The sequence below is a fragment of the Paroedura picta genome, chromosome 5, assembly GCF_049243985.1.
Source record: "Paroedura picta isolate Pp20150507F chromosome 5, Ppicta_v3.0, whole genome shotgun sequence".
Classification (NCBI taxonomy): domain Eukaryota; kingdom Metazoa; phylum Chordata; class Lepidosauria; order Squamata; family Gekkonidae; genus Paroedura; species Paroedura picta.
Window position 1 is genome coordinate 12,535,222 of NC_135373.1, and position 25,098 is coordinate 12,560,319.

At 48.3% G+C, this 25,098-nt stretch overlaps 1 protein-coding gene and 1 long non-coding RNA gene across 5 annotated transcripts in view; one reads left to right on the forward strand and one right to left on the reverse strand.

The window, feature by feature from the left end:
• Positions 1–25,098, reverse strand: part of LOC143837076 (cation channel sperm-associated auxiliary subunit gamma-like) — a 114,082-nt gene that overhangs the window by 73,270 nt on the left and 15,714 nt on the right. For 3 of the 4 annotated variants that reach the window (XM_077336530.1, XM_077336529.1, XM_077336531.1), the window contains 9 exons: positions 23,697–23,823; positions 23,516–23,591; positions 21,003–21,158; positions 19,177–19,348; positions 17,974–18,111; positions 16,980–17,045; positions 10,417–10,527; positions 7,715–7,765; positions 1,407–1,536 (listed from right to left, as the gene is read on the reverse strand). In XM_077336530.1, the coding sequence (XP_077192645.1) occupies positions 1,407–1,536; positions 7,715–7,765; positions 10,417–10,527; positions 16,980–17,045; positions 17,974–18,111; positions 19,177–19,348; positions 21,003–21,158; positions 23,516–23,591; positions 23,697–23,823 (1,027 nt within the window). The remainder of the gene's footprint in view (positions 1–1,406; positions 1,537–7,714; positions 7,766–10,416; positions 10,528–16,979; positions 17,046–17,973; positions 18,112–19,176; positions 19,349–21,002; positions 21,159–23,515; positions 23,592–23,696; positions 23,824–25,098) is intronic. The other variant, XM_077336532.1, reaches the window with a different exon arrangement.
• LOC143837079 (uncharacterized) overlaps positions 1–25,098 on the forward strand; it is a 30,688-nt gene that overhangs the window by 4,272 nt on the left and 1,318 nt on the right. Inside the window, exons 2-3 of the long non-coding RNA XR_013230905.1 lie at positions 817–923; positions 23,571–23,835. This is a non-coding gene — a long non-coding RNA (uncharacterized LOC143837079). The remainder of the gene's footprint in view (positions 1–816; positions 924–23,570; positions 23,836–25,098) is intronic.

Below are 25,098 nucleotides of genomic sequence, written 5' to 3' on the forward strand. Positions count from 1 at the left end.
AAACCAGGGCAGAGTCTGCACTTACTTTCTTTATTCCATTGTCATGCCTGTTGAATTCAGATTGCTTTGAACTTGGGTCTTCCTCTCCCCCCCTCCTCCCCATTGAAACAGGAAAGTCTTCTACACGTGGTTAGGGTAGTTCAGAAGGGGGGGAGAGGAGCCAGGCAAGGAGCCTCTTTCTTTTCTTGGAGGGGGTGGGGGAGAAGATCGAAAACGGCAGAGGAGGGAGGAAAAATCCAGGACCGACAGAAGTTGAGAGAAATTAGGGGCTTCTCCTTTAAGACAAGTTTGTCACATGATCAGGTGTGGCCTATCAGACGTTCTCTACCATGGAGCTTGGTTTCCCAATCCAGATTTTAAAATATATTCAGGATTAAAAACACTCCAAGATATCGCACAATAAAGGTAGGGTCACTCCGGATCAATCCTTCTTGCTGCAGAAGGAAAATTTAAATTGCCCCAAATCCAAACGGAAATAGCATTCTGTGTAGAGGGCAGGGACTGAATCGATCTGGCGTTGGAATAAAAGCTCCGTGCAGTTTACACCCAGGTTGGTCTGACAAGAGCTGTTGGAGACAAATCCATGCTGACTGGATTCATCCCACTGTCTGCTCATATTTAGCTCACAGTCCACCATTACCGAAGATTCTTATTCACACATGCTGCTACCAAAAAGTGTCTCTTCCATCCATGATGCATGCTTCTCACTTTTGTCACCCGGGTGTAGAAATCTGCACTTCTCCTTACTGGACTGCATCTTGTCCTCATTTGCCCACTTTTCCTAACCAGCACCACTTTTCTCTGATCTGGATTCAGTTTCACCTTTTCCGCCATGAACATCTGACCACAGCCTCCAAGCTTTGGATCATGGTCTCCAAGGTTTGTGGCCTCCAAGCATTGGTTCCATGGATGCCAGCCTCCAGGTAGGACCAGGGGATCCCCCAAATTTGCACCTCATCTCCAGACTACAGAGATCAGTTCCCTTGGAGAAAACAGATGCTTTGGAGGGTAGACTCCAGGGGCACTGTATCCCACTGAAGTCTCTGCCCTCCCTAATTTTTTTGTGAGGTCACACACAGAAGCTTAGATTATTACAAAGTAGGTGTCATCTTCATATTGACAGATTCATAGATCAAAAAGATATAAGATTTTGAGGGTCAATGCTCCCCATGTCAGATATCCTAAAAGTTTTGTTGGTCTCTATGGAGCTGCTGAACTCAAATCTAGATCAACAAGGCTACTCAATGAAATTATCCACCTATTGATGACATCCAATCACAAAGCCCTGGACAATTTTGTTCCATGGCTCCTGAAGGAGGGGTGGAGAATTTGTGACTTTGACAAGAGAGGCGAAGGAAATATAGCAGCAACACTCCAAGTGGCAGGTTCAGGGCATGGCATCCTACCTTTGTAAAACCACGTTCCCCCAGATGTACAGCATCATCGTGAAAGGATTCAAGGCCAAGCCTCTGGGGATGAGAGTATGGTTCGTATACTGCTCTGTTCCCAGGAGCATTACGAAACCTTTATCTGAACCTGCAAAGGGAAAAGGAAAGGGGAGGGAGAGGATCATATGGACAGGCCTGCCCTCTTTGGTGGGGGTAAAGAGGTGTCCACTGAGTTCCAGCCAATTTCCAGGAACCCCTTGTGGGTTTTTCTAAAGAGACTAATAGAGGTGGTTTTCCAATGCCTGTCACCATGTCATGACCCTGGTCTTCCTTGGTGGTCTCAGATAGCCAAATGGCCAAATTAGGGTTCTTTTGCTCAGTCCCAATGAATCACACTGGGAGAAAAACCTTTTTATATTTTTACTGACGAAGAAATATAGACACAGGGGAGAAAACAGGGTTGCACTTACCTGTAACTGTTGTTCATCGAGTGGTCTTCTGTGCAGTCACACAACCCTCCCTCCTTCCCCGCTGTGGAGTCACACATGGGTTCAGCGAAGATCGCAGGCCTGCTGTGGAGAAATAACTAGCCAGCTCAAAGAAAAAAAGTCTCCCAAGAGTGCTCCCCCCTCCCGTCAGAGTGACTTTCCCGCCCAAAATCACGTGATGTGGGAGGAGTTAGCACTCTCCCCTCAGTCCTTTCCCCTTGCCACTCAGTGGGGTATCAATAAGTAGCGGCCCAGCGGGGATGGAGGGAGGGTTGTATGACTGCACAGAAGACCACTCGATGAACAACAGTTACAGGTAAGTGCAACCCTGTTTTCATCTCCGTGGTTTCTGTGCAGTCCCACATGGGAGATTAGCAAGATGACTCACCAATGGACTTGGGGTGGGCTACTCGCGGATTATTGATTTTAACACCGCATTTCCCACTGCTGCATCTCTTCCGGAATCAACGTCAATGGAGTAGTGATGTATGAAGGTGCCAGGTGTTGACCATGTAGCTGCTCTGCAAATATCACGCATTGGGAGGTGAGCTGCGAATGCTGGAGTGTGCTTTAATACCCAATGGGCAGTCTACTCCGGCAACCTTGTATGCATGAGAGATTGCTTGTACAATCCATCGTGAAATAGTTTAAGCAGATGCAGCCTTACCCTTCCTCGCACCCCGGAAACAGACAAAAAGTGATTTGTCCTGTCTAAAGTCTCTTGTTCTGTCCAAATAAAAAAAGTATGGATCTGTGAACATCTAGTGTGTGCATCTGTTTTTCAAACTGAGAGGTGGGATGTGGAAAAAACACTGGAAGGACAAAAATTGGCCCAAATAAAATTTAGATACCACATTAGGGAGAAAAGAAATGCTAGAGCGTAACATAACGCTTTAAAACATCCTGTTTTAGGATGCTTAGGGCTGATCCTGCATTGAGCAGTGGGTTGGACTAGATGGCCTGTATGGCCCCTTCCAGCTCTATGATTCTATGATTCTACGATAACCTTATCAGGAAAAATGTGTAAAAATGGAGGTTCAGAAGACAGTGCTTCAAGCTCCCCCACCCTACGAGCTGCGGTTATTGCAACCAAAAAAGCAACTTTAAAAGACAAAAAAGACAAGTCCATTTTTGCCAAAGATTCAAAAGGTTTATGAGTTAAACGAGATAAAACAAGGGATAAACTCCATTGTGGAATTACAGGAACAATAGGTAGGAATATATTTTTCAAATCTTTCAGAAACTTTGAAGTTAACGAGTGAGCAAAAACTGATTTACCTTTGATCATCTCATGAGATGCGGACATAGCTGCGAAATGTACTTTGATAGAGGAGCTAGAGAATCCTCTGTCTTTTAATTTACTTAAATAAGAAAAAATCACTGAGAGGGAACAGGAATCGGCATCATGGCCGGACTCTGCAGCCCATTGTATAAATCTATTTCATTTAGCATCATATGAATGTCGAGTGGAAGGCCGGCGGGCAGCCTCCAAAATCTGGTCTACTCTCATAGAATAATAGAATCATAGAGTTGGAAGGGCCATCTAGTCCAACCCTCTGCTCAACACAGGATCAGCCCAAAGGATCCTAAAGCATCCAAGAAAAGTGTGTATCCAACCTTTGCTTGAAGACTGCCAGTGAGGGGGAGTTCACCACCTCCTTAGGCAGCCTATTCCACTGCTGAACTACACTGACAGTAAAAAAATTTTTCCTGATATCTAGCCTATAAACCCATTAGAAGAAGAGAAGAAGAAGAAGAGTTGGTTCTTATATGCCGCTTTTCCCTACCCGAAGGAGGCTCAAAGCGGCTTACAGTCGCCTTCCCATTCCTCTCCCCACAACAGACACCCTGTGAGGTGGGTGAGGCTGAGAGAGCTCTGATATCACTGCTCGGTCAGAACAGTTTTATCAGTGCCGTGGCGAGCCCAAGGTCACCCAGCTGGTTGCATGTGGGGGGAGCGCAGAATCGAACCTGGCATGCCAGATTAGAAGTCCGCACTCCTAACCACTACACCAAACTGGCTCATTACTGCGTGTCCTTTCCTCTGCAGCCAATGGGAACAGTATCCTGCCCTCCTCCAAATGACAACCTTTCAAATACTTAAAGAGGGCTATCATGTGCCCTCTCAACCTCCTTTTCTCCAGGAGGCCTCCAGAACTGCACACAGTACTCCAGGTGTGGTCTGACCAGTGCCGTATACAATGGGACTATGACGTCTTGTGATTTTGATGTTATGCCCCTGTTGATACAGCCCAAAATGGCATTTGCCTTTTTACTGCTGCATCACACTGTCTGCTCATGTTTAGTTTACATTCCACAAGTACCCCAAGGTCTCGTTCACACACAGTGTTACCTAGAAGCGTTCATAGACCATGCAACTCGGAATAAAGAGGATACAGCCGCGGCTCCCTCTCCCCGCCCCCCCCCCGCAGTAAAAAACTTCCCAGGCCGCAAGCTTGCGGCCCGGGAGGCTTCTTACTGCGGGGGGGGGGGAGAGGGAATAGGGCCGCGCCTGCGTGGCCGGAATCGCGCATGCACGGCACTGTTGCGCATGTGTGAAAGTGCAGCGTGTGTGCAATTCCAGCCGGGCATGGTGCATGTGCGCATGCGCGGCTCGCATGTGCGCAATGCACGGGCGCAGCCGTGCATGCATGGCATGCACAGGCGGGCAGTTGCCCTGCCGGTCCCCAAACTCAAAAAGGTTGGGGACCACTGCTGAAGAGGATTAGGAGATTGACCTCACTATGGAGCCTCGGCAGACATTTCGGAAAAAGACTCAACGGCGAAGAGCAAGACAGTTCTCGGGGCCTTTGGAGCTCCAGAATATATTTCAGGCCCTTGCAGAGGAGGTGCAAGGGTCAACAAGGGAAGAGGTCCCAAAACAAAGTCCAAGACAAAGGGAAGAGTCCACGGGGACAGAAGGAAATGGAGTTGAGATGAACAAAAAAAGGAGAGTACTGGTAATTGGAGACTCCCTGCTAAGAGGAATGGATCGCCATGTGGCTGGGCCCGACCCCCTAACCCCTGGTGTGTTGCTTGCCAGGGGCAAAAATTAAAGACGTTTCAGAACAGCTGCCCAAACTCCTCTAATCTATGGATCGCTACCCATTTGTGATGGTCCATGTGGGAACCAATGACATGTCCCTGAATACCATCGCTTCTATTAAAAAAGACTATCAAGATCTGGGGAGGAAGCTCAAGCAAATGGGGGCACAAGTGGTATTCTCTTCAATCTTGCCTGTCAAGGGAAGAGGAATGCGTCGGGAGAGGAATATAATGGAGGTGAATCACTGGCTGCGTAGTTGGTGCCGGCAGGAGAGATTTGGTTTCTGGGACCATGGGATAGGCTTTCTTGAGGAAGGCCTACTAGCACCTGATGGACTGCACTTGTCGAAGCTGGGGAAGAATGTGTTTGGCAGGAACCTGGGGAGATTCATCAGGAGAGCTTTACCTAAAGCCACTAGGGGAAGGAGACGATCAACATAGGGAGTGTAAGGAAGGAGAACGATCGGGGGCAGCCCAACCGGCAAGGCCAGCTCATAGGGAACCAAAAGTAAAAGGATTCAGATGTCTTTATACTAACGCCTGAAGCATGGGCAATAAGAAGGAAGAGCTGGAACTTCTCATGCTGATGGAAAGGTATGATCTAGTAGGCATCACAGAAACTTGGTGGAATGATTCTCATGACTGGAATGTAATGGTGGATGGATATGAACTGTTCAGAAAAAACAGAATAGATCGAAGAGGTGGAGGAGTGGTACTGTATGTGAGGAAAGGGCTTACCTGTCAGGAAATTCTAGTGAAGGAGAGCATATCTACAGTAGAAAGCATCTGGGTGAAAATAGGAGAGGGGAAAACAAACAGTGTGGTGGTTGATGTCTGCTACCGACCGCCTGACCAACGAGAGGATGTGGATGCTGCACTTTGTGAGCAGCTTGAGAAAATATCCAAGCGGAAGGACCTTGTCATCATGGGTGACTTCAATTTCCCAGATGTGTACTGGGAAACAAACTCTGCGAAGCGTCCTCAGTCATGCAACTTTCTGACCTGCCTGGCTGACAATTTCATTTATCAAATGGTAGATGAACCCGCAAGAGGTTCAGCCATACTGGACTTAATACTGACCAACAGGCAAGAGTTGGTGGATGAGGTGAAGGAGGTGGGGACCCTAGGGGGAAGTGACCATGTCCTCATAGAATTCCTTTTGAGATGGGGAGCCAAGGAAGCTTGTAGCCAGAAGCGGATGTTGGATTTTCATAGGGCAAACTTTAATAAACTCAGAGATTTTTCAGGCGAAACTGAAGGGGAATGTCCTCGTGAGGATTCCCTAGCCCTCTTCTTTTTCTTTTTAAGTGGCTCTGATGTAGCCCTTTGCTTCTCCACAACAATCTTACCAGAAGGGAAAGTCTCAGATGTAGAAGGGCCAGATGCCTCTGAAGGTCTCAGAGATTTCTCCCACAACACAGCGTAAGCCTCTTGCATGAGGGGCAGTTGCCTATTAGATGCCCCTCACCCAAATATAAGAGGCAAGAGAAGTGAAGATCCATTTGGGCCATCTTGGCACTACACTCTTAAATTGAATAAAAATTCCAAAATCCTCTCAAATCGAAAAGTTTAACCTCACAGAATTTTCTGGGGGAATTAAAGAGCTAATAGGCTAGCATCCTTCTTCCACAGCAGCAGAAAAAGGACTGAGGGGAGAGTGCTGGCTCCTCCCACATCACGTGACTTCGGGAGGGAAAGTCACTCTGTGAGGGGAGGGGGGAGCACTCTTGGGAGACTTTTTTTCTTTGAGCTGGCTAGTTATTTCTCCGTAGCAGGCCTGCGGGACTGCACAGAAACCACGAAGATGAACAATAGGATTACATAGTGTTAAATACTCTTTCCTTGGAGGCAGGAAGAGGATTGCCTTGCAGGATGAGCCAATAGCCTGGGGTGTCTACCTCCCCACTCCACCTCCTGGGAACACTTTCAGCTCTTACGCCAGCCTTCCAGGAACTGTTGACAGGTCCAAAAAGCTGCTGGCATGCTTTACCCCCCCAACCTCCAACTGTTTATATAAACAGTAGCAACACGCTCTTCTTCCATTTCTCTAGCTTTGAGAAGGACTACCTCAGCTATAAGATAAACTTTGGTTTTGTGATAGAGCTTACAAAAAACTACATTCCAGAGAAGAACAGGCCGTTTTCTCGGCCTGGTAAGAACCAAAGACTTGAACCAGGACAGGATGTAGAATTATAGCTAATCCCTAATTACTGCATGATCAATCAGATGGTTGCAATCATTTTCTTTACCATCAGGCCATCATCTCCCATCCAAATATAAGCCAGGGTCTCCCTTGCTTAGCTTCCAAGATCTGACAAAATCAGGCTAGTCAATCTACCCGTTATAGCTGGATGTCCTCACTGGAATGTCCTAAATGGGGTGGGGTGTATTAAGGAAGTTGTGATAAAACGTTTCTAGGTGCTGGGCTGTATATGGTTTGGGCCCAACATGCCCGAAGGACCATCTGTTCCCTTATGAATCAGCCCAAATCTTATGGTCATTTTCCAAGGCCCTGGTTTGGGTACCCCCACCTTTTGAAATTAGGCAGGTGGCAAATGGTAGAACACCTTCTTGGTTGAGGCACCAAAACTCTCTAACCAGGGAGATTCATCTGTCCCCTTCTGTTGTCACCTTCTGCCAGAGGTTTTCTTCTTTGGCATTCCATCAACAATCCCTCTTTTCGAAAAAATGTGTTTACATGCTCAAAAAGGTTGTGGACCCCTGATCAATGCTATCTAGAGCTTCATGAAGGAAAGATGAAGGGTGAAAATTAGATAAAGTAGTGGCTCTTACCCTTGGGAATGAATTTAGGAAGCTGGTACAGCAGTTGAAATTTTTCTTGTGCTGCAATTCAAGGGGAAAGAAACCTCTAGGTTAGAACATGGACTACATTGCTAATATGTAGTGCAGGAGTCCCCTCTGGGCACCACGGCAACCACTGACACCTTTCCTGGTGCCCCTCAAGGGCCAGGCAACATGGGGTTTTTGTCCCACATGGTTTCTGATTGGCTGTGCAAATTAAAATGCATCCACTTAAACAGAGCTACTGTCTAAAATGCTGCAGAGCTATTATTACAGTCATATGAAATCTTGCTCCCTGGCATTTCGTGATAGACTCCACCTTTTGGGGCAGCCATTCTGTGGCTGTACCCACGGCCCTTTTGTCAGAGTTTCACAGATGCAAGTCGAGAGAAGAACCAACAACGGCTGTTCAATAAAGCATTTTATTTCAGTTCTCTCAGAGCTCTCTCAGCCCCACCTACCTCACAGGGTGTCTGTTGTGGGGAGAGGAAGGGAAGGCGATAGTAAGCTGCTTTGGCAGTGAAAAGCAGTGAATAAAAACTAACTCTTGTTTTTAAATGTGTTTATTTAGATATGGTAAATTGAATATTTATATGTTTTTTTATTGTATGGTCTGATTTTGATGTGTGTTGCCCTGAGCTGTCAAAACTCAGGAGGGGGGTATATCAATTCAATAAATCCTTATCTTATATATCCTCTATATATTTGTGAAACAGCCTGGGGGGGTGGAACGTGTCCAGGTGTCCGAGTTGGAATAGGGCCAATCAGGGTGCAGCCAGCAACACTGGCTGCACCCTAATTGGCCCTGCCCCTACAGCTCCCGCCCTCCCTCCCTGGACGCTAGCCACGTTCCTCTCAGATGCGCCAGAGACAGAGCGAGAGACACAGAGCCCTGAAAGACCGAACACGAGCCCTCATTCCCTCCTATCACTCCTGCTGCGAGGGAGGCAGAGAGAAACAGAGAGAGATGCCCCAAGCTGCTGACCAGCCCTGCTTCCTTCCTAAGAACGAGCCCTAATTATCTGCTATGGCTCCTGCTGCCACAGAGAGAGACACAGAGAGACCCACCCCTGCTGCGATGGAGGGAGAGAGAGAGACAGACAGAAAGCTGGCCCAAACTGCACACCAGCCCTCATTCCCTCCTACACCCAAGCCCTGATTACCTGCGATGCCTCCTGCTGCGAGGCACACCAAAAGACATGCAGCGAGAGAGAGAGTGAGAGAGAGACAGAGAGAGAGAGACAGAGAGAGATCTGCACCTCCTGTGTCTCCTGGTTCTTAGTGCCCATTGTATTCCTGGTTGCAATGGGCTTTCTTGCTAGTAATAATAATAACTGTCGTGCTTTCTGTGGTAGTCAAAAGTAGACTTTTCATGACCCAAAGGAGTCCCAGAGTGGTTCACAAACACCTTTCCCTTCCTCTCCCCACAACCAACACCCGATTAGTTAGATGAGGCTGAGAGAGTACCAAGAGACTGGCTCTATGAGAACAGCTCTGAGAGAATTGTGACTAGCCCACAGTCACCCAGCTGGCTGTATGTGGAGGGGGGGGGAAATCAAACTTCCTAAGTTGCCCCCTCTTGGGGGAGGGCCATAATTCAGACCCTGCAAATCCAATCACCACCAAACTTGGAGGGTAGGTAAAGGAGAGGCAACCGGAAATCCCAGTGAGTTTGTTGTCTCTAGGATACCAGGGTGGGGTGGGGGCACTCTTGTTGTTGTTATGTGCGAAGTCGTGTCCGACCAATCGCGACCCCATGGACAATGATCCTCCAGGCCTTCCTGTCCTCTACCATTCCCTGGAATCCATTTAAGTTTGCACCTACTGCTTCAGTGACTCCATCCAGCCACCTCATTCTCTGTCGTCCCCTTCTTCTTTTGCCCTCGATCGCTCCCAGCATTAGGCTCTTCTCCAGGGAGTCCTTCCTTCTCATGAGGTGGCCAAAATATTTGAGTTTCATCTTCAGGATCTGGCCTTCTAAAGAGCAGTCAGGGCTGATCTCCTCTAGGACTGACCGGTTTGTTCGCCTTGCAGTCCAAGGGACTCGCAAGAGTCTTCTCCAGCACCAGAGTTCAAAAGCCTCAATTCTTTGACGCTCGGCCTTCCTTATGGTCCAACTTTCGCAGCCATACATTGCAACTGGGAAGACCATAGCCTTGACTAAACGCACTTTTGTTGGCAGAGTGATGTCTCTGCTTTTTAGGATGCTGTCTAGATTTGCCATAGCTTTCCTCCCCAGGAGCAAGCGTCTTTTAATTTCTTTGCTGTCACTATCTCCATTTCTTCCCCATCTATTTGCCAGGAATTGAGAGGGCCGGATGCCATGATCTTTGTTTTCTTGATGTTGAGTTTCAAGCCAACTTTTGCACTCTCCTCCTTCACCTGCATCACTCTACAAAGTTTCATCTACAAAGACACTCTACAAAGTGTCTACAAAGGGGGGCACTCTACAAAGACACAAATCTCACTGGTTCATTTAGCCCTTAAAAGTCCACAACAGTTTGTGATTCACAAGCCAGACATGCCACAATCAGCCGCATTTTCCCAGCTGTGGCTATTTGCTGCGTTCTGAAGGCACCCAGCTCCTAGCAACCTTGCTTTGGTAGTTCCTTTCCACAGCCTGATAGTTACTGGATTGTTCACCAATTCTGTATCAATCAAATCAAATCACATCTTTCTATTGTTGGCCCAACCTTGGCGGTATGATACGATGTAATAGCCGCCTCTAACCAAGTCTTCCACTAGCAGAACAAATTTGTTTCCTGTAGTAGCAAAGACGATCCAAAGGATGGCACATTCCTGGGCTGCAAGACAAAGGGGGGAAACGTCAAATGTGGGCTGTAAATGCATTAGGGTAGGAGGTGGTGTGCACATGTGTATGTCCAGAAATCAGAGTTGCCAGTCCCCAGGTGGGAACATGGTATAAATCTGGCCACTTGGTGTGAGGTAATCCTGTGTGAGGTAAAAAAAAAATTATTTCTTAAGTATTAGTCATAAGCTTCTCAGTAACTGGATATCTTAAGTATTTTAGTGAGCATTCTTCACAAAATACTTGAAAAAGTAACATCACCTTAATGATGACAACTGTTTAGCAAAAGGACTTACTCTTCACAAACAGGCAGTCGCCTACTCCTAATGAGAGAAAGGGAAAAACTTCAAACTCAACTCTGTGGCGCAGGAAACGTACTTCTGAGGAAAGGATGGAAAACAGGAACAGCTGGCAACCAATTTACGAAGAGCGTTTAAGTTCTTTTGGTAAACAATTGACATGGTGAGGTTACTTTTTCAAGTATTTTGTGAAGAACAATTCACAAAACCATAGAATAACAGAGTTGGGTCATTGGTTTAGTCTGCTCGGGGCTTTTTACCTACTCCCAGATCGACAAAATCCCTGCAGTCTACACTGAATTTGATTTCCATTTTGATTTTGGGCGCTTTAAATTTTCCCTCTGCAACATATATGATTGATTCGTGGTGACCCTACCTTTGCCCCGCAATATCCTGGAGTGGATATAAGCCTCGATATTTCAAAAACTGTCACCACTGGATTTCTGCAACTTGCTCTACACAGGACTATCCTTATACTTGATCCTGCAACTGGTGCAGAACGCCACAGACAGGATCCTCACTAATACACCATGGATATCCCACATCCGGCCTGTATTCCAACAACTCAGCTGGCTCTGACCGACCCAATAACATCCACTGGTCCCCCCCTCAGAAACCCCCTCCATGTCCTGAAGCAGCCTAACCTCCCTGGAGGCTGTCATTCAATCTGAGTTGTTGCTCTACTTGAAGCCCCTACTTGAAGTTTATTGTTGATATATTATTTATGAATGTATTATGCATTCAGACTGTTCTATGTATTACTCCTGCAATGTTCTGTTAGCCGCCCTGAGCCGTATGAGAGGGCGGAATAAAAATCTTATATCTTATAATGAATAAATAAAAATAAATAAATTAGATTTGGGATAGGGCAGTTTCTGAAACCTAACTTCAGGGGAAGGGCTATCTATGGTCAAGCACCAATGTTCTACATATAAAACCCTCATAGAATCATAGAATCATATTTAAACCGCTCCTGCGGAGTGGATTAAATAAAAGCCTAAGGGCTGTTGGGGAGGAGTTACGGTGGGCCCCGTCCGGGATAAAAACTTGGGCCCTCCGACTGTCCATCCAGAGCCCGGCCTCGCCTGCCGGGCCGGGAACTCGCCTCGCAGATTGCGATGGCGGCCCGCAGCGACAGTCCTCTGACCCAGCACTCCTACATCTTCGGCAAGGGGCAGGGACGCTGCGTCGGAGACGCGGCGTCCCTGCTCCTTTCCCACCCCGGGGAGCCTACCCATTGCAGCGCTAACCTCCTCCTGATCCGCCAGCATGCCGCCACCCGCCTCCATTCCGTCAACGGACGTTGCCGCCTCCCCCCGCCAGCCCAGGAGGGCCCCACTGCATTGCGGAAGGCGCGGGGTGGAGAAGAGGTGAGAGGTTTCCCTGGCCACCGCGGAGGAGGCTTTGGCTGACGGCCGCCTCTCCTCGGCCTTTCCCCGTACCCCAGACGGCGCCGTGCGACCGACACACTTACGGGCTCCCTGCAAGATGCCTGGCCAGGAGCTCCAGCGCTGAGGCGACCCGCTCGCTCACTTCCAGGCCGCCGGCCGGCAGTGCGCACTCCAAGCGGTCTGCACAGGGGCAGGGCGGGGCGCGCGGGAGGCCGCTGCCCGGCCTGGGGCGCCTCCTCAGTGGCCAAGCGCCACTTGCGGCCAGCGCAAGGCAGCCTCTCTCCTCCAGCCCGCCAACTGCGCCTGACACGAACCCCTGACGCCCATGAACGGCTTGGGGTGCTGCGCCCCACGCAAGCCCAGCCGCTTTGCAGCAGCAGCATCATCGCCGTTGCGTCCCTGCGCCCGTGCCACCGCCTCCAGCGACGCCCAGTCACTTCAGGCCTCGGCGCCAGCCTGCGTTGCCGCCAGCAGGACACGCCGCCACCCACCAACGCCAGCAACCCCTGCCTTCACCGTAGACGCCACCCGACCCGGACACACCCGCCACACCTGGCGAGGCAGACCACGCTGCGGCCCCACAGCACTGCAAGAACACCAGGACACCGGGCCGACGCCGCCCCACGAGTGTCCTCCACAGCCATGGAGGGGCCCGCCGAGCTGGTAAGCCTCCACACCACACTGAGTGCCCCAGCTAGCACCCGCTGTATTTATTCCACAGTGGGCTTATTTTCTAGTAGAATAATAGAGTTGGAAGGGACCACATGAATCATCTAGTCCAACCCCCTGCACTATGCAGGACACTCACATCCCAATTGCTCATCTACTTCAGTGTTCCCCAATCACCGGTATCGGGTCGAAGCTCCCTGTCCCCGCCCCCCCTGCAGTGAGAAACTTCCCAGGCCGTAAGCAAAGCGGCCGATTAGCTTGCGGCCCAACAAGATTCTTTTTGCAGCGGGGGGAGAGGCGGAGGCACAGCCAGCTACAAAATGGCTGCCGCAGCTATCTTCAGAGACAATATTGGGAGCTGCTCCAAAGTGACATTTTTTTTAACACCTGTACAGCTCACAACCTCACCAGGTCCTGCCATTTACTTGTTCGGCACAAGGGGGACCCCAATCTAGTTCAATATTTAAGCCCATTACTCTCCCCTAGCTCTCAAATTTCCAGGATCCTCCAGTGAAAGGGTCTTAAAGCAGCCAGTAAAGGGAAAGGCAGGCAAGAGGTGGTGGATGAGGTGAAGGAGGTGGAGACCCTAGGGGGAAGTGATCATGTCCTCATAGAATTCCTTTTGAGATGGGGAGGCAAGGAAGCTTGTAGCCAGACGCGGATGTTGGATTTTCGTAGGGCAAACTTTAATAAACTCAGAGACATGATGAGTGTCATACCATGGACGAGAATGCTGAAAGGGAAGGGAGCATGTGAAGGGTGGGCGCTACTCAAACAAGAGCTATTGCATGCTCAATCAATGACTATCCCAGAAAGACAAAAACACTGCAGGAGCTCTAAGAAGCCTATTTGGTGAACAGAGAACTTCAAGAGGAACTAAGAAAGAAAAGGAAAATGTTCAGGAAATGGAGGGAAGGACAGAGCTCTAAAGAAGAGTACCTACAGGTTACTAGGCACTGTAGATCAATCATCAGAAAGGCCAAAGCTGAGAGTGAACTAAGATTGGCCAGGGAAGCCCATTATAACAAGAAAAGATTTTTCAGTTATGTGAGGAGCAAAAGTAAAGTAAAAGAGGCAATAGGCCCACTGTTGGGTGCGAATGGACAGAAGATGCAGAGAAAGCAGAAAGGCTCAGCGCCTATTTTACATCTGTTTTTTCCCACAGGTCAAAGTGTTTAGGCGCATCTAGAGATGGCAGTAGCCAAAGGATAGTGTCTGGGTGGCAGGTTAACATGGATAGAAAGGTTGTCAAGAGGCATTTAGCTGCACTGGATGAGTTCAAATCCTCTGGTCCAAATGAAATGCACCCGAGAGTGCTCAAAGAACTTTCCGGAGAACTTGTACAACCCTTGTCCATCATCTTCGGGACCTCTTTAAGGACTGGAGATATCCTGGAGGACTGGAAGAGAGCAAACGTTATTCCGATCTTCAAAAAAGGGAGGAAGGATGACCTGGGAAACTACAGACCAGTGAGTCTGACCTCAGTTGTGGGGAAGATAATGGAGTAGATATTAAAGGGAGCGATCTGCAAACATCTTGGTGATCCAAGGAAGTCATCATGGATTTGTCTCCAACAGGTCCTGCCAGACCAACCTGGTTTCCTTTTCTGACCAAGTAAGAGGTTTGCTGGATCGTGGAAATTCGGTTGATGTCGTTTACTTGGATTTTAATAAAGCTTTTGATAAGGTTCCCCATGATGTTCTGATGGATAAATTGAAGGACTGCAATCTGGATTTTCAGATAGTTAGGTGGATAGGGAATTGGTTAGAGAACCACACTCAAAGAGTTGTTGTCAATGGTGTTTCATCAGATTGGAGGGAGGTGAGTAGTGGGGTACCTCAGGGCTCAGGGCTCGGTCTGGTACTTTTTAACATATTTATTAATGATCTAGATGAGGGGCTGGAGGGACTACTCATCAAGTTTGCAGATGACACCAAATTGGGAGGACTGGCAAATAGTCCAGACGATAGAGACAGAGTTCAACGAGATCTGAACACAATGGAAAAATGGGACAATGAGAACAAGATGCAATTTAATAAAGATAAGTGTAATGTTCTGCATCTGGATCAGAAAAATGAAACGCATGCCTACTGAATGGGGGATACACTTCTAGGTAACACTGTGTATGAACGAGACCTTGGGGTACTTGTGGATTGTAAGCTAAACATGAGCAGGCAGTGTGATGCAGCGGTAAAAAAGGCAAATGCCATTTTGGGCTGTATCAACAGGGGCATCACATTAAAATCACAAGATGTCATAGTCCCATTGTATACGGCACTGGTCAGACCACACCTGGGCAGAGTCTGCACTTACTTTGTTTATTCCATTGTCAATCCTGTTGAATTCAGATCACTTTGAACTCGGATCTTCCTTCCCCCCCCCCCATTGAAACAGGAAAGTCTTCTGCACGTGGTTAGGGTAGTTCAGAAGGGGGGGGGGGGTGAGCCAAGCCTCTTTCTTTCTTTTTTGAAGGGGAGGGAGAGGAGCCAAGCAGGGAACCTCTTTCTTTTCTTGGAGGGGAGGGGGAGAAGATCGAAAAAGGCAGAGAAGGGAGAAAAAATCCAGGACCAACAGAAGTTGAGAGAAATTATGGGCTTCTCCTTTAAGGCAAATTCATTACATGACAACCTGCGGCCAATCACGGATCCTCTACCACGGAGGAGAGCCCCGATTCAAAAAGGTAGGGTCACTCCGGATCAATCCTTCTTGCTGCAGAAGGAAATTTTAAATCACCCCAAATCCAAACGGAAATCTCATTCTGTGCAGAGGGCAGGGACTGAATCGATCTGGGGTTGGAATAAAAGCTCCGTGCAGTTTACACCTAGGAGTACTGTGTGCAGTTCTGGAGGCCTCACTTCAAGAAGGATGTAGATAAAATTGAAAGGGTACAGAGGAGAGCAACGAAGATGATCTGGGGCCAAGGCACCAAGCCCTATGAAGATAGGTTGAGGGACTTGGGAATGTTCAGCCTGGAGAAAAGGAGGTTGAGAGGGGACATGATAGCCCTCTTTAAGTATTCGAAAGGTTGTCATTTGGAGGAGGGCAGGATACTGTTCCCATTGGCTGCAGAGGAAAGGACACGCAGTAATGGGTTTATAGGCTAGATATCAGGAAAAACATTTTTACTGTCAGTGTAGTTCAGCAGTGGAATAGGCTGCCTAAGGAGGTGGTGAGCTCCCCCTCACTGGCAGTCTTCAAGCAAAGGTTGGATACACAGTTTTCTTGGATGCTTTAGGATCCTTTGGGCTGATCCTGTGTTGAGCAGAGGGTTGGACTAGATGGCCTGTATGGCCCCTTCCAACTCTATGATTCTATGATTCTATGAGAGTAGACCAGATTTTGGAGGCTGCCCGCCGGCCTTCCACTCGGCATTCATATGCTGCTAAATGAAATAGATTTATACAATGGGCTGCAGAGAGATAAGGAGGTTGAGAGGGGACATGATAGCCCTCTTTAAGTATTTGTAAGGTTGTCACTTGGAGGAGGGCAGGATGCTGTTTCTGTTGGCTGCAGAGGAGAAGACACGCAGTAATGGGTTTAAACTTCAAGTACAACAAATTAGGCTAGATACCAGAAAAAAATTTTTCACAGTCAGAGTAGTTCAGCAGTGGAATAGGCTGCCTAAGGAGGTGGTGAGCTCCCCCTCACTGGAAGTCTTCAAGCAAAGGTTGGATACACACTTTTCTTGGATGCTTTAGGATGCTTAGGGCTGATCCTGCGTTGAGCAGGGGGTTGGACTAGATGGCCTGTATGGCCCCTTCCAACTCTATGATTCTATGATTCTATGAAATGAGCCAAAGTAAATGAGCCGGAGTTTTCGTGATTTTGCCTACCAGTGATATATCAGACTTGGAGGTTGCTGCTATTCTGATATTTGCCATTTGATGTTAAACTAAATTATTGCTCAGTTTTAAATTTTACCTATTTTATATTTTAAAACTGAATTTTAACAAACTGTTTTAACTTTGTTGATGCTGGACAATATGATGTACATCACCCTGAGCTGGTCCACTGGGAGGGCATCATATGAGTTAAATAATAAAAGCTGGGGATGCCATGAACTGAAAGGAGGACCAAGAAGGACCTACATTGTATAAACTCGCACACTGTCCCATTCTTTGGCTTCATGGATCCAGAGACCGACACGATGCCATCTGCAAAGCACAGGAAAGAACAGGAGGGGTTAAAAAGGCTGGCTCACTCCACCATCTCCCCTTTCCCATTGGACAAAATATCCAAGAGCTAGTAGATTTGTGCCACACTCCTTGGCTCTGCCTCCCCCTTCTTGACATTTATTTAATGAATGTGGGATTTGTATTCTTTACAATTTAGTGAGAGAGCCAACGTGGTGTTGTGGTTAAGAGTGGTGGCCTCTAATCTGGAAAGCTGGGTTCAATTTCCCACTCTTCCTCCACATGCAGCCAGATGGGTGACCTTGGGCTCACCACAGCCCTGATAGAGATGTTCGGACAGAGCAGGAATATCAGGGCTCTCTCAGCCTCCCCTCCCTCACAGGGTGTCTGTTGTGGGGAGAGGAAAGGGAAGGTGACTGTAAGCCTCTTTGAGACTCCTTCGGGTAGAGAAAAGCGGAATATAAGAACCAACTCTTCTTCTTCATTAGAGCCTGAAGTGATGGGGAATGATAAAACAATGAGTTTTTAAAGATATATATATCACCTACATCAATGAACATGGAGTGCGAGTTATGCGCTAGCAAGTCTTCTGATTTATGGCTCCCCTATGACTTGATGTGCTCCAAAACATCCTCACATGTGCTTGCAGGAGCTCATGGGAATTGTAGTACATAGACATCTGGAGAGCCATAGTTTGGCCACCCCTGCCCTAGGGACTCCACCCCCCCCCCCCCGATTACCCACCAAACTTGAAAGAGCAGACAGATAAAACCGTCCGTTGCTCTGGAGGCTCTCTCTGTTGTTTGGATCCAGCTCTCTAGAACCTGTTCCTGGATGTCTGGTGCTTGTCAACTCCATCTGATCCCCATTCAAGCCTGGCCTGAAGTCCTGGGGCTCCCCAGCAGCCAATAATGAGAGGGTGCTGGGGCCTGTGGCAAGGGGAGTGTACCTTTCACACTAATCAGAAAGAATTCTCCGTCCTGCCAGCCACCGCCGATCGCAATCACGTATTCGGTATTGTTTACAGAGAAAGGCACTGGGTTCAGCTTCTTCACGCAGATGTTGTTCAATATGCGCGTCCACAGCACTGAAGAAACATCAGGGAGAGAAGAATGATTTTTTTGAAAGCAGTGGTGTTTTCAGGAAGCCCAGGGGTACTGTGGATGCTTTACTTATGAGCCACCAGCCAGACAGGCAGCATTAAAATGTCCTAAATCCATTAATCAATCAATCAGAGACCCCCTCATTGAAAAGCTCAGAGGGCAGAGAAGACATCTATTAAGTTAAAACATGAGCCAAAAAGCAGAATGGGGATAGCTCAGAAGGGTAGAGCATCCGCTTGGCATGTGGAAGGTCTGCAGTTTAATCCCTGGCATCTCCTATTTGAACAGTGGTTCTCAACCTTCCTAATGCTGCGACCCTTTAAAACAGTTCTTCATGTTGTGGTGACCCCCCACCATAAAACTATGCAAGGCTTCTTTCACAGAAATTAAACCGAAACTGGCCAATGGCATGAAGATCCATTGGTCATGATTGTATATAAATTGGGGGTTTTCCAGGGTTTCTCAGTTCAGTTCTGCCTCTAGTCACACCCTGCTGATCTCACTCTTTTCTGCTGCTCCAAACTGACAAATGCTTCATCTTGATCTACCCCACAAGGCTGTTGTGTGGATGGTAGAGAAAAGCGGCATATAAGAACCAACTCTTCTTCTTCTTCTTCCTCCTCTTCTTCCTCTTCCTCTTCTTCATCTTCTCCGGAATTCAACTGGGAGCCAATGTAGCCGGCTTAAAGATGCTTTAGGGAGTCGGACTAGATGGCCAACTCTCTCACACACACACTTTGAAATGTCTCCTTCCAGCCTAGTTCTTTTTCAGTGGCCAGTTAAGAGTGCTGAGATAAGGAACTTAGAAGACCTGCATTCGAATCCCTGCCCAGCTATGAATCTCGCCTCATGACCTTGGGCTAGTCAGCCTCTCTTGATCTGACACATTTTTTAGTTTGTTATGAGGTAAAAGGGGGTGGGAACCACATATCCTGGCCCCCTGGACTTCTTGGAGGGACACAGGCAGGGGAAATGACAGTGGACAATCCAGAAAATGTCTCCAGGGTCAAAGTGATGTGGAGGGGTAGGTTTTCCTCAAGCTCACGTACCAGACCCTGAAGTTTCCATGTGCAAAGCACTGTAACTTCCCGTGAAGTAATAGACCAGCTGGTTCTGTCGGATGAAGAGGGTACTCTCTGTGGCGATGGTGTCCATGATGGAGGAGGAGAAATTCTTCTGTGGGCATGAGAGGGAGCCGATCCAGCAGCTATCAATGGCCACCTGCAGCAGAAGGGGGGGGGGGCAATGGCAGATTGGAACTTGGCTAAGGAGGGGAGACATGAGCTGTTCCTATTGACAGAGGTTCTTCAAGGACACAAGTTCCTGAAGATGTGAGTTCACCAAGCCCTGCTTACAAGGGCCTTTGCATCCCCATCCACTATTCAAGGGGTCCTCAACATTTCTGGGCCTGTGGGCACCTTTGGAATTGTGAGTGCATGTGGTGAGCACCTCCTCAAAACAGCCGCTGCAGGAGCTGAAGCCAAAATGGCTACTGCAGGAGATTAAGCCCTCTTTATTTTGCCTCGCATTTGGTTGAGGTCACTGACAATATCTCTTGAGCCCCCAGAACCCCCCTCCCACTCAGATACTTCCACTCTGTGGGGTTACAGTTGTAAATGTTCTCCTGTTGCTTATGTTACGGTTAATGTGGATGATGCCTCATTGCTGACGATATAGTTACTGGACTTATATTGCATTCTATTGTTAACCACCCTGAGCGACAAGGGATGGTGGTATATAAATGTCGGGGAATCCACAAGACCCCGAGCCTATACCAAATCCTGGGGAGAGAGATGCCAAGCAGGAAAGGGGTGTTGACTTACCAACCCGCTCCTGCATCACCAATGCTCACCCACAGACTTTTGGGGGCATAACGAAGCCTCCGGACCATTGCCATGAGCCGGTGAAGATAGAAGGAAGTCCAGTGACGAAGGAGGCGACGCCTTGTTGGCTAGCCCGCGACCTGGTTTGGGGCATAGCTTAGAGAGGGGCGTGCGCCGAGAGAAGGCTCAGCATCTAAGGACAGATGCTGAGGCAGGTGCAGGAGATTTCTCCCTTATGCCTGTAGGGGTGGGGGCTAGAGGCCGGAAAGGGAGGAGAGTGAGTGTCTGTGAGGAGGCGGGGCCGAGCAATAGTGGCGGAACTGCTGCCGGCCCAGGGGAGATCCAGAAGCGTGACGAGTAACGCGGCCACCCCTTTCTGAGACCTCGTTTCTACAAATACTCTTCCAGCTGACGAGCCTTCCTCCCTGGGCAGCCAATGCGGCGGCGCCAACCAACATGGGAGACCCCAAAGGACCCAACAATAAATGCAATAAATTATAATATAATAATAAAAATAAGAGAAGGTCGCCAAAGAAAGCCCCCTAGGTTGGAGAAAGTGAGGATGGAATTAGAAGGAAAGCCTGACAAAAGAATGGAGCCATGCACTGACTACGACCTGATCCTCCAGTGGCCACAGCTGCTATTGCAGCCACGGAAAATGCTTTCCTTTGGGTGAGGGCAGTCAGTAGCGAGCACGGGCTTCCATTGGCCCCACCCATTTTCTGAAAACTTGGTGGCTGTCAAGTGAAATACTGGTGGGCGCCATGTTGGGAAGCCACCTTGGCATCCTCTACATGTGTAGCATTGCTGAGAGTTCTCAACTGCCATGAACTCTACCACCTCTAGGGCTGCTTCAAAGAGAGAAGATATGTTGTAATCTGCCCTGAGCCTCCTGGGAAATGCAGCCTAGAAGTTCAATAATAAATCATTTTTAAAAATTAGCCAGTTTCATCAAACCAAGAGCTGGCCACTCTTGGGTGCCACCACAGAGAAGGCATTTGCATCCACAAAATGTCAGAGGTGTACCATGCAAGGGCCTGTTTTCTCTTTACCTCTACTGCGGAGAAATCGTCAAAGAATGTATCTGACAAGAGAATGATCTTGCTGCCGGGCACCTGACCGATCATGACCACTGGGGCCTGCCTGTAAGTGGCCCACAAAGGACGTGACACCTCCTTCAAGGACAGGACATCCTTCATGTTGGTCACCTGGAGAGACCAGAGATGAGAGCAGAGCACAAGGACATGGTTATCATCTGTATTTCACAACAAGGCCTAACTTATACATGCAATTATTATTACGTTTTATTTTTTTTACAACAGCTGCAGGAAGCAGTCTGTGTGTTTTCGGCACTGCTCCCTGGCAATGTATATGGGAGGGGAAGCATGCCAGAGAGAAAATAAACACACATTCTCCTTGACCTGCCAGCCTACAGACAAAGCACAGTTCTGCACACGCCTGTGCACGAGCATGTGTGAGAGAGAACGGCTTTTTAATATGCTGTCCTCCACCAACACTTTGAAGCAGGCACCGCCCAGGAAAAGCTTTATTACTTGATTCTGCTGCTGGTATAAACTGGGCTCAAAATACCAGGCAAGGCATAGAGAAGAAGAGTTGGTTTTAATACCGCGCTTTTCACTATCAGAAGGAGTCTCCAATTGGCTTACAATCGTCTTCCTTTCTTTCTTCCCACAACAGGCACCCTGAGAAGTAGGTGGGGCTGAGAGAGCCCTGAGATTACTTCTCTGTGAGAACAGCTCTAACAGGACTGTAACTAGCCCTCACTCAACCCCCACTCACCAGGTTAGGAGCCACTGCTCTTAACCATGACACCAAGCTGAGATTCCCCCAAGGCTCTCTGAACACGTGAACCTGCCCTTGTGTTCATGGCAGCCACTGGAAGTTGTCCCCTGCCCTTCTCTGGAGAACCCCTTTCATTCTTTATCTTGGCAAGTTGAGGTGGGTGGATGGGCCAAACACTCCATGGTCTTGGTGTCATTGAGGCCAGATGGCTTCATGCAGCCCCAGCGGATGGATGAACCTAGCCCCATATTTCCCCTCTGCCTGGGGCTGGCCTACTCAGGCAGCACAGCAAAGGGGCCACAGGAAAAGAAAACCTGACTTAGGACCCAGCCTGACAAGGGCATCAGGCTTGTTGAGGGACCTCCGCATGCCCTAGCCATGACACAGTGTGGGCTGTTTCCATTAGACAGATCAGCCAACTGGTCTTTCGCACATCTTTACCTCAGGAAAGGAGACCTCCCCTATAAAGCAGCGTTTCATAACCCCCGAGGGTCACTGCCGAGGTTTTGGAAGACCTATTCAAGTGGGTGGCCATGTGGATCTGAAGTAGCAGAGCAAAGTTTGAGTTGATTGGCCTTCAAGGTGCCATTTGACTCAGTTTGTTCTGCTTCACAAGATCTGAGAGTCGTGCCTGACTGTCTCGTCAGAATGGGTGGGGAGTGAGGGCTCTCTGCCTAAGGTTGCCAACTCTCGGTTGGGAAATACCTGGAGATTTGGAGGAGGGTTGGAGATTGGGGAAAGAGGCGTATGTGGAGGAGAAGGATCTCTGAATGGTATGCTGCCATAGAACAAGGGTGGTCAAATGGTGGCTCTCCAGATGTCTAGAGTCTACAATTCCCATGAGCTCCTGCCAGCACCTGTCCAAGGACATCTGGCGAGCCACCCTTTGGCCACACCTGCCATAGAGTCCTCCTACTGAAACAGCCATTTTTTTCCCGAGGAACTGATCTCTTTAGTCTGGGGATCAAGCATAATACTGGGAGAGCACCAGGCAACACCTAGAAGTTGGCCATCCTACTGCTCCCTCTGCCTGCCATGACAGCAGCAACAGTGGTGGAGGAAAGCCCAGGATGGTGGCTGAGGCACCAAGGTTGGCCAGGTCCCTCCTCACCACTGGCAGGGGATAAAGGTATATGGTTGTCAGAGCCAGGTTGGGAAACTCCTAGAGATTTGGGGATGGAGCCCGAGATAGACAGGGACCAGAGCAGGTGCCCTCTGAAGCAGCCATTTTCTCTAGGGGAACTGATCTCTGTAGTCTGTAGATCGTAGCTGAGGAGGGGATAACTCGCCTCCTGTCTGTCAGAATTGCTGTTGTATCCTGCCATGAATTAGCTTAAGTCTCTCCATGAATATTTGTTTAACCTTTTTCTTTGCTTTGTACTTTAGGCCCCAGGCCCATATATTATGCTTGCATGCTTGCTTGAAACGGATACTATGTTGTGCGCCCTGTTATGTCAGTAACTTCTCAATAAAAAGCTTTCTTTATTAAAGAAGCTTGTTGTGAGTTCTTGCAACGCTTGACATTGTCTGCATAATGGGGGGGGGGGTGTTCAGAGTGAAGGAGGACAGAACAAGGGGCAGTTCACACCTTCCTCTCTGACCCTGAGGCTGTTTGTTACATGGCCCTTACTTAGACATGGGGTTAGGGGGGAATTTAAATGGGACTTCTCCATCTGCTAAACTTTGAGAATGGCTGGTATCAAGCCTCCTGGCTCACCTCACAAGCAACCCCTACATGCTTCAGAATCCACTATCACCTCACCTTGGTTCCAATTGTGTACACAGTATTCTTTTTCTCTTTATCCATCTTTGCAAAGCCGTTGATGTTGATGGAGAACCTAGGAACCAAGAGGATAGCCCTCGGTTAAGAAGTCCTCTGGGACGTGCACGGGCAAAGCATAACCTGAAATGCTTTGGATGGAGTTTGCAGACGTCTCCCTCACCTCTTGTCTTCCATCAAGATGCCGAGGCCATTGCTCTTCACCAAGACTTCCATCACCACGCTGCCATTCATCATCGGCATGGGTGTGAACCAGCACATCAGACAAACTTCCTCACTGTCGCATCTGCCTTGAATTGGGGGTGAGTGTGGGGGACAGGATAACAGTCACTGAAACTGGTAAATGTCTGGTCACCTCTTCTCTGTGACCAAGCCAAGAAGCTTTCGTAAAGCGGAAGGTGCTTGGTGAACAGGTGGACTAGCAAAAGTGGTGACAGGCTCCTCTGAGGTTACTAGAAAAGTTGGGGTCACATGCTAAGAATATTTATTGGGGCCTGACTTAAGACGGGGTGACAACAAATGACATAAAGGGAAATAAAAACCCAACCTGGAAAACTGGTGAGAATCACAAAAGTTAGGGATAAAACGAAATATAGAAAAATAGAAACAATTTACTATTAGATCTCAAAAATGTTTAAAAAACATAAAAGAATATCTCAGTGTGTACACCACAAATGCCAACAAGTTCAGACCTAACGCATTTGGATCATACTAATCTTCATCGGAGGTCAATATACAGATAAACACAGTTGTATATAACCAGTTTTTTTCAATTTACAACGGTGGACTTTTTAATCTGTTATGGCTGGTTCTGGTCCTGCAAAGTATTCATATTGGCAGGATCCTTAACCAGCAAATTTTTCCTTTTCCTCCCCTGGGAACTGGAAAATCCTGCCATGTGCTTCTCTCCAAAAAGGTCCAAAATGAGAGGCATCCAGGTTTGTAGTTGCCATCAGTTCCTATAGCAGTGAGTTCCACATGTATATTACTCTTCAGGTGAAGAACTTCCTTTTATCTGTTCTAAGTCTAATACTTATTCATTCATTTCACAGAGTATGCCCATGAGATTGTGTATTGTGAGAATCCCTGGCCAGTCTGGCCTGGAGGAAATTTGCCTTCTGACCCTAAAGTTGTGATTGGCATTTCCCTGAACATGCAAGAAATGGCCATAAGAGCCAAGCATGGACACAATCAACTTCTGCCCACCCACTTACAATCTGCCTACGTTCAAGGCCTTACGCGGTCTGGGACCCACATATCTGCGAGACTGCCTGTTGCCCTATGCTCCCCGCAGGGCCTTGCGCTCTGCGGATTTCAACATTGGTCATTCCTGGCCTCAAGGAGGCTTGCCTGGCCTCGACTAGGGCCAAGGCCTTTTCGGTCCTGGCCCCTACAGTGAGTGAGCATTAGGGTTGTAAGAGTCCTGCATAGTGCAGGGGGTTGGACTAGATGACCCATTAGATCCCTTCCAATTCTATGATTCTATGATGATGATGATGATAATAATTTCTGTCAGGTGGCTATCTAGCCAAAACTTCCTCGGAAGGAGCCTCCACTTCCTTCTG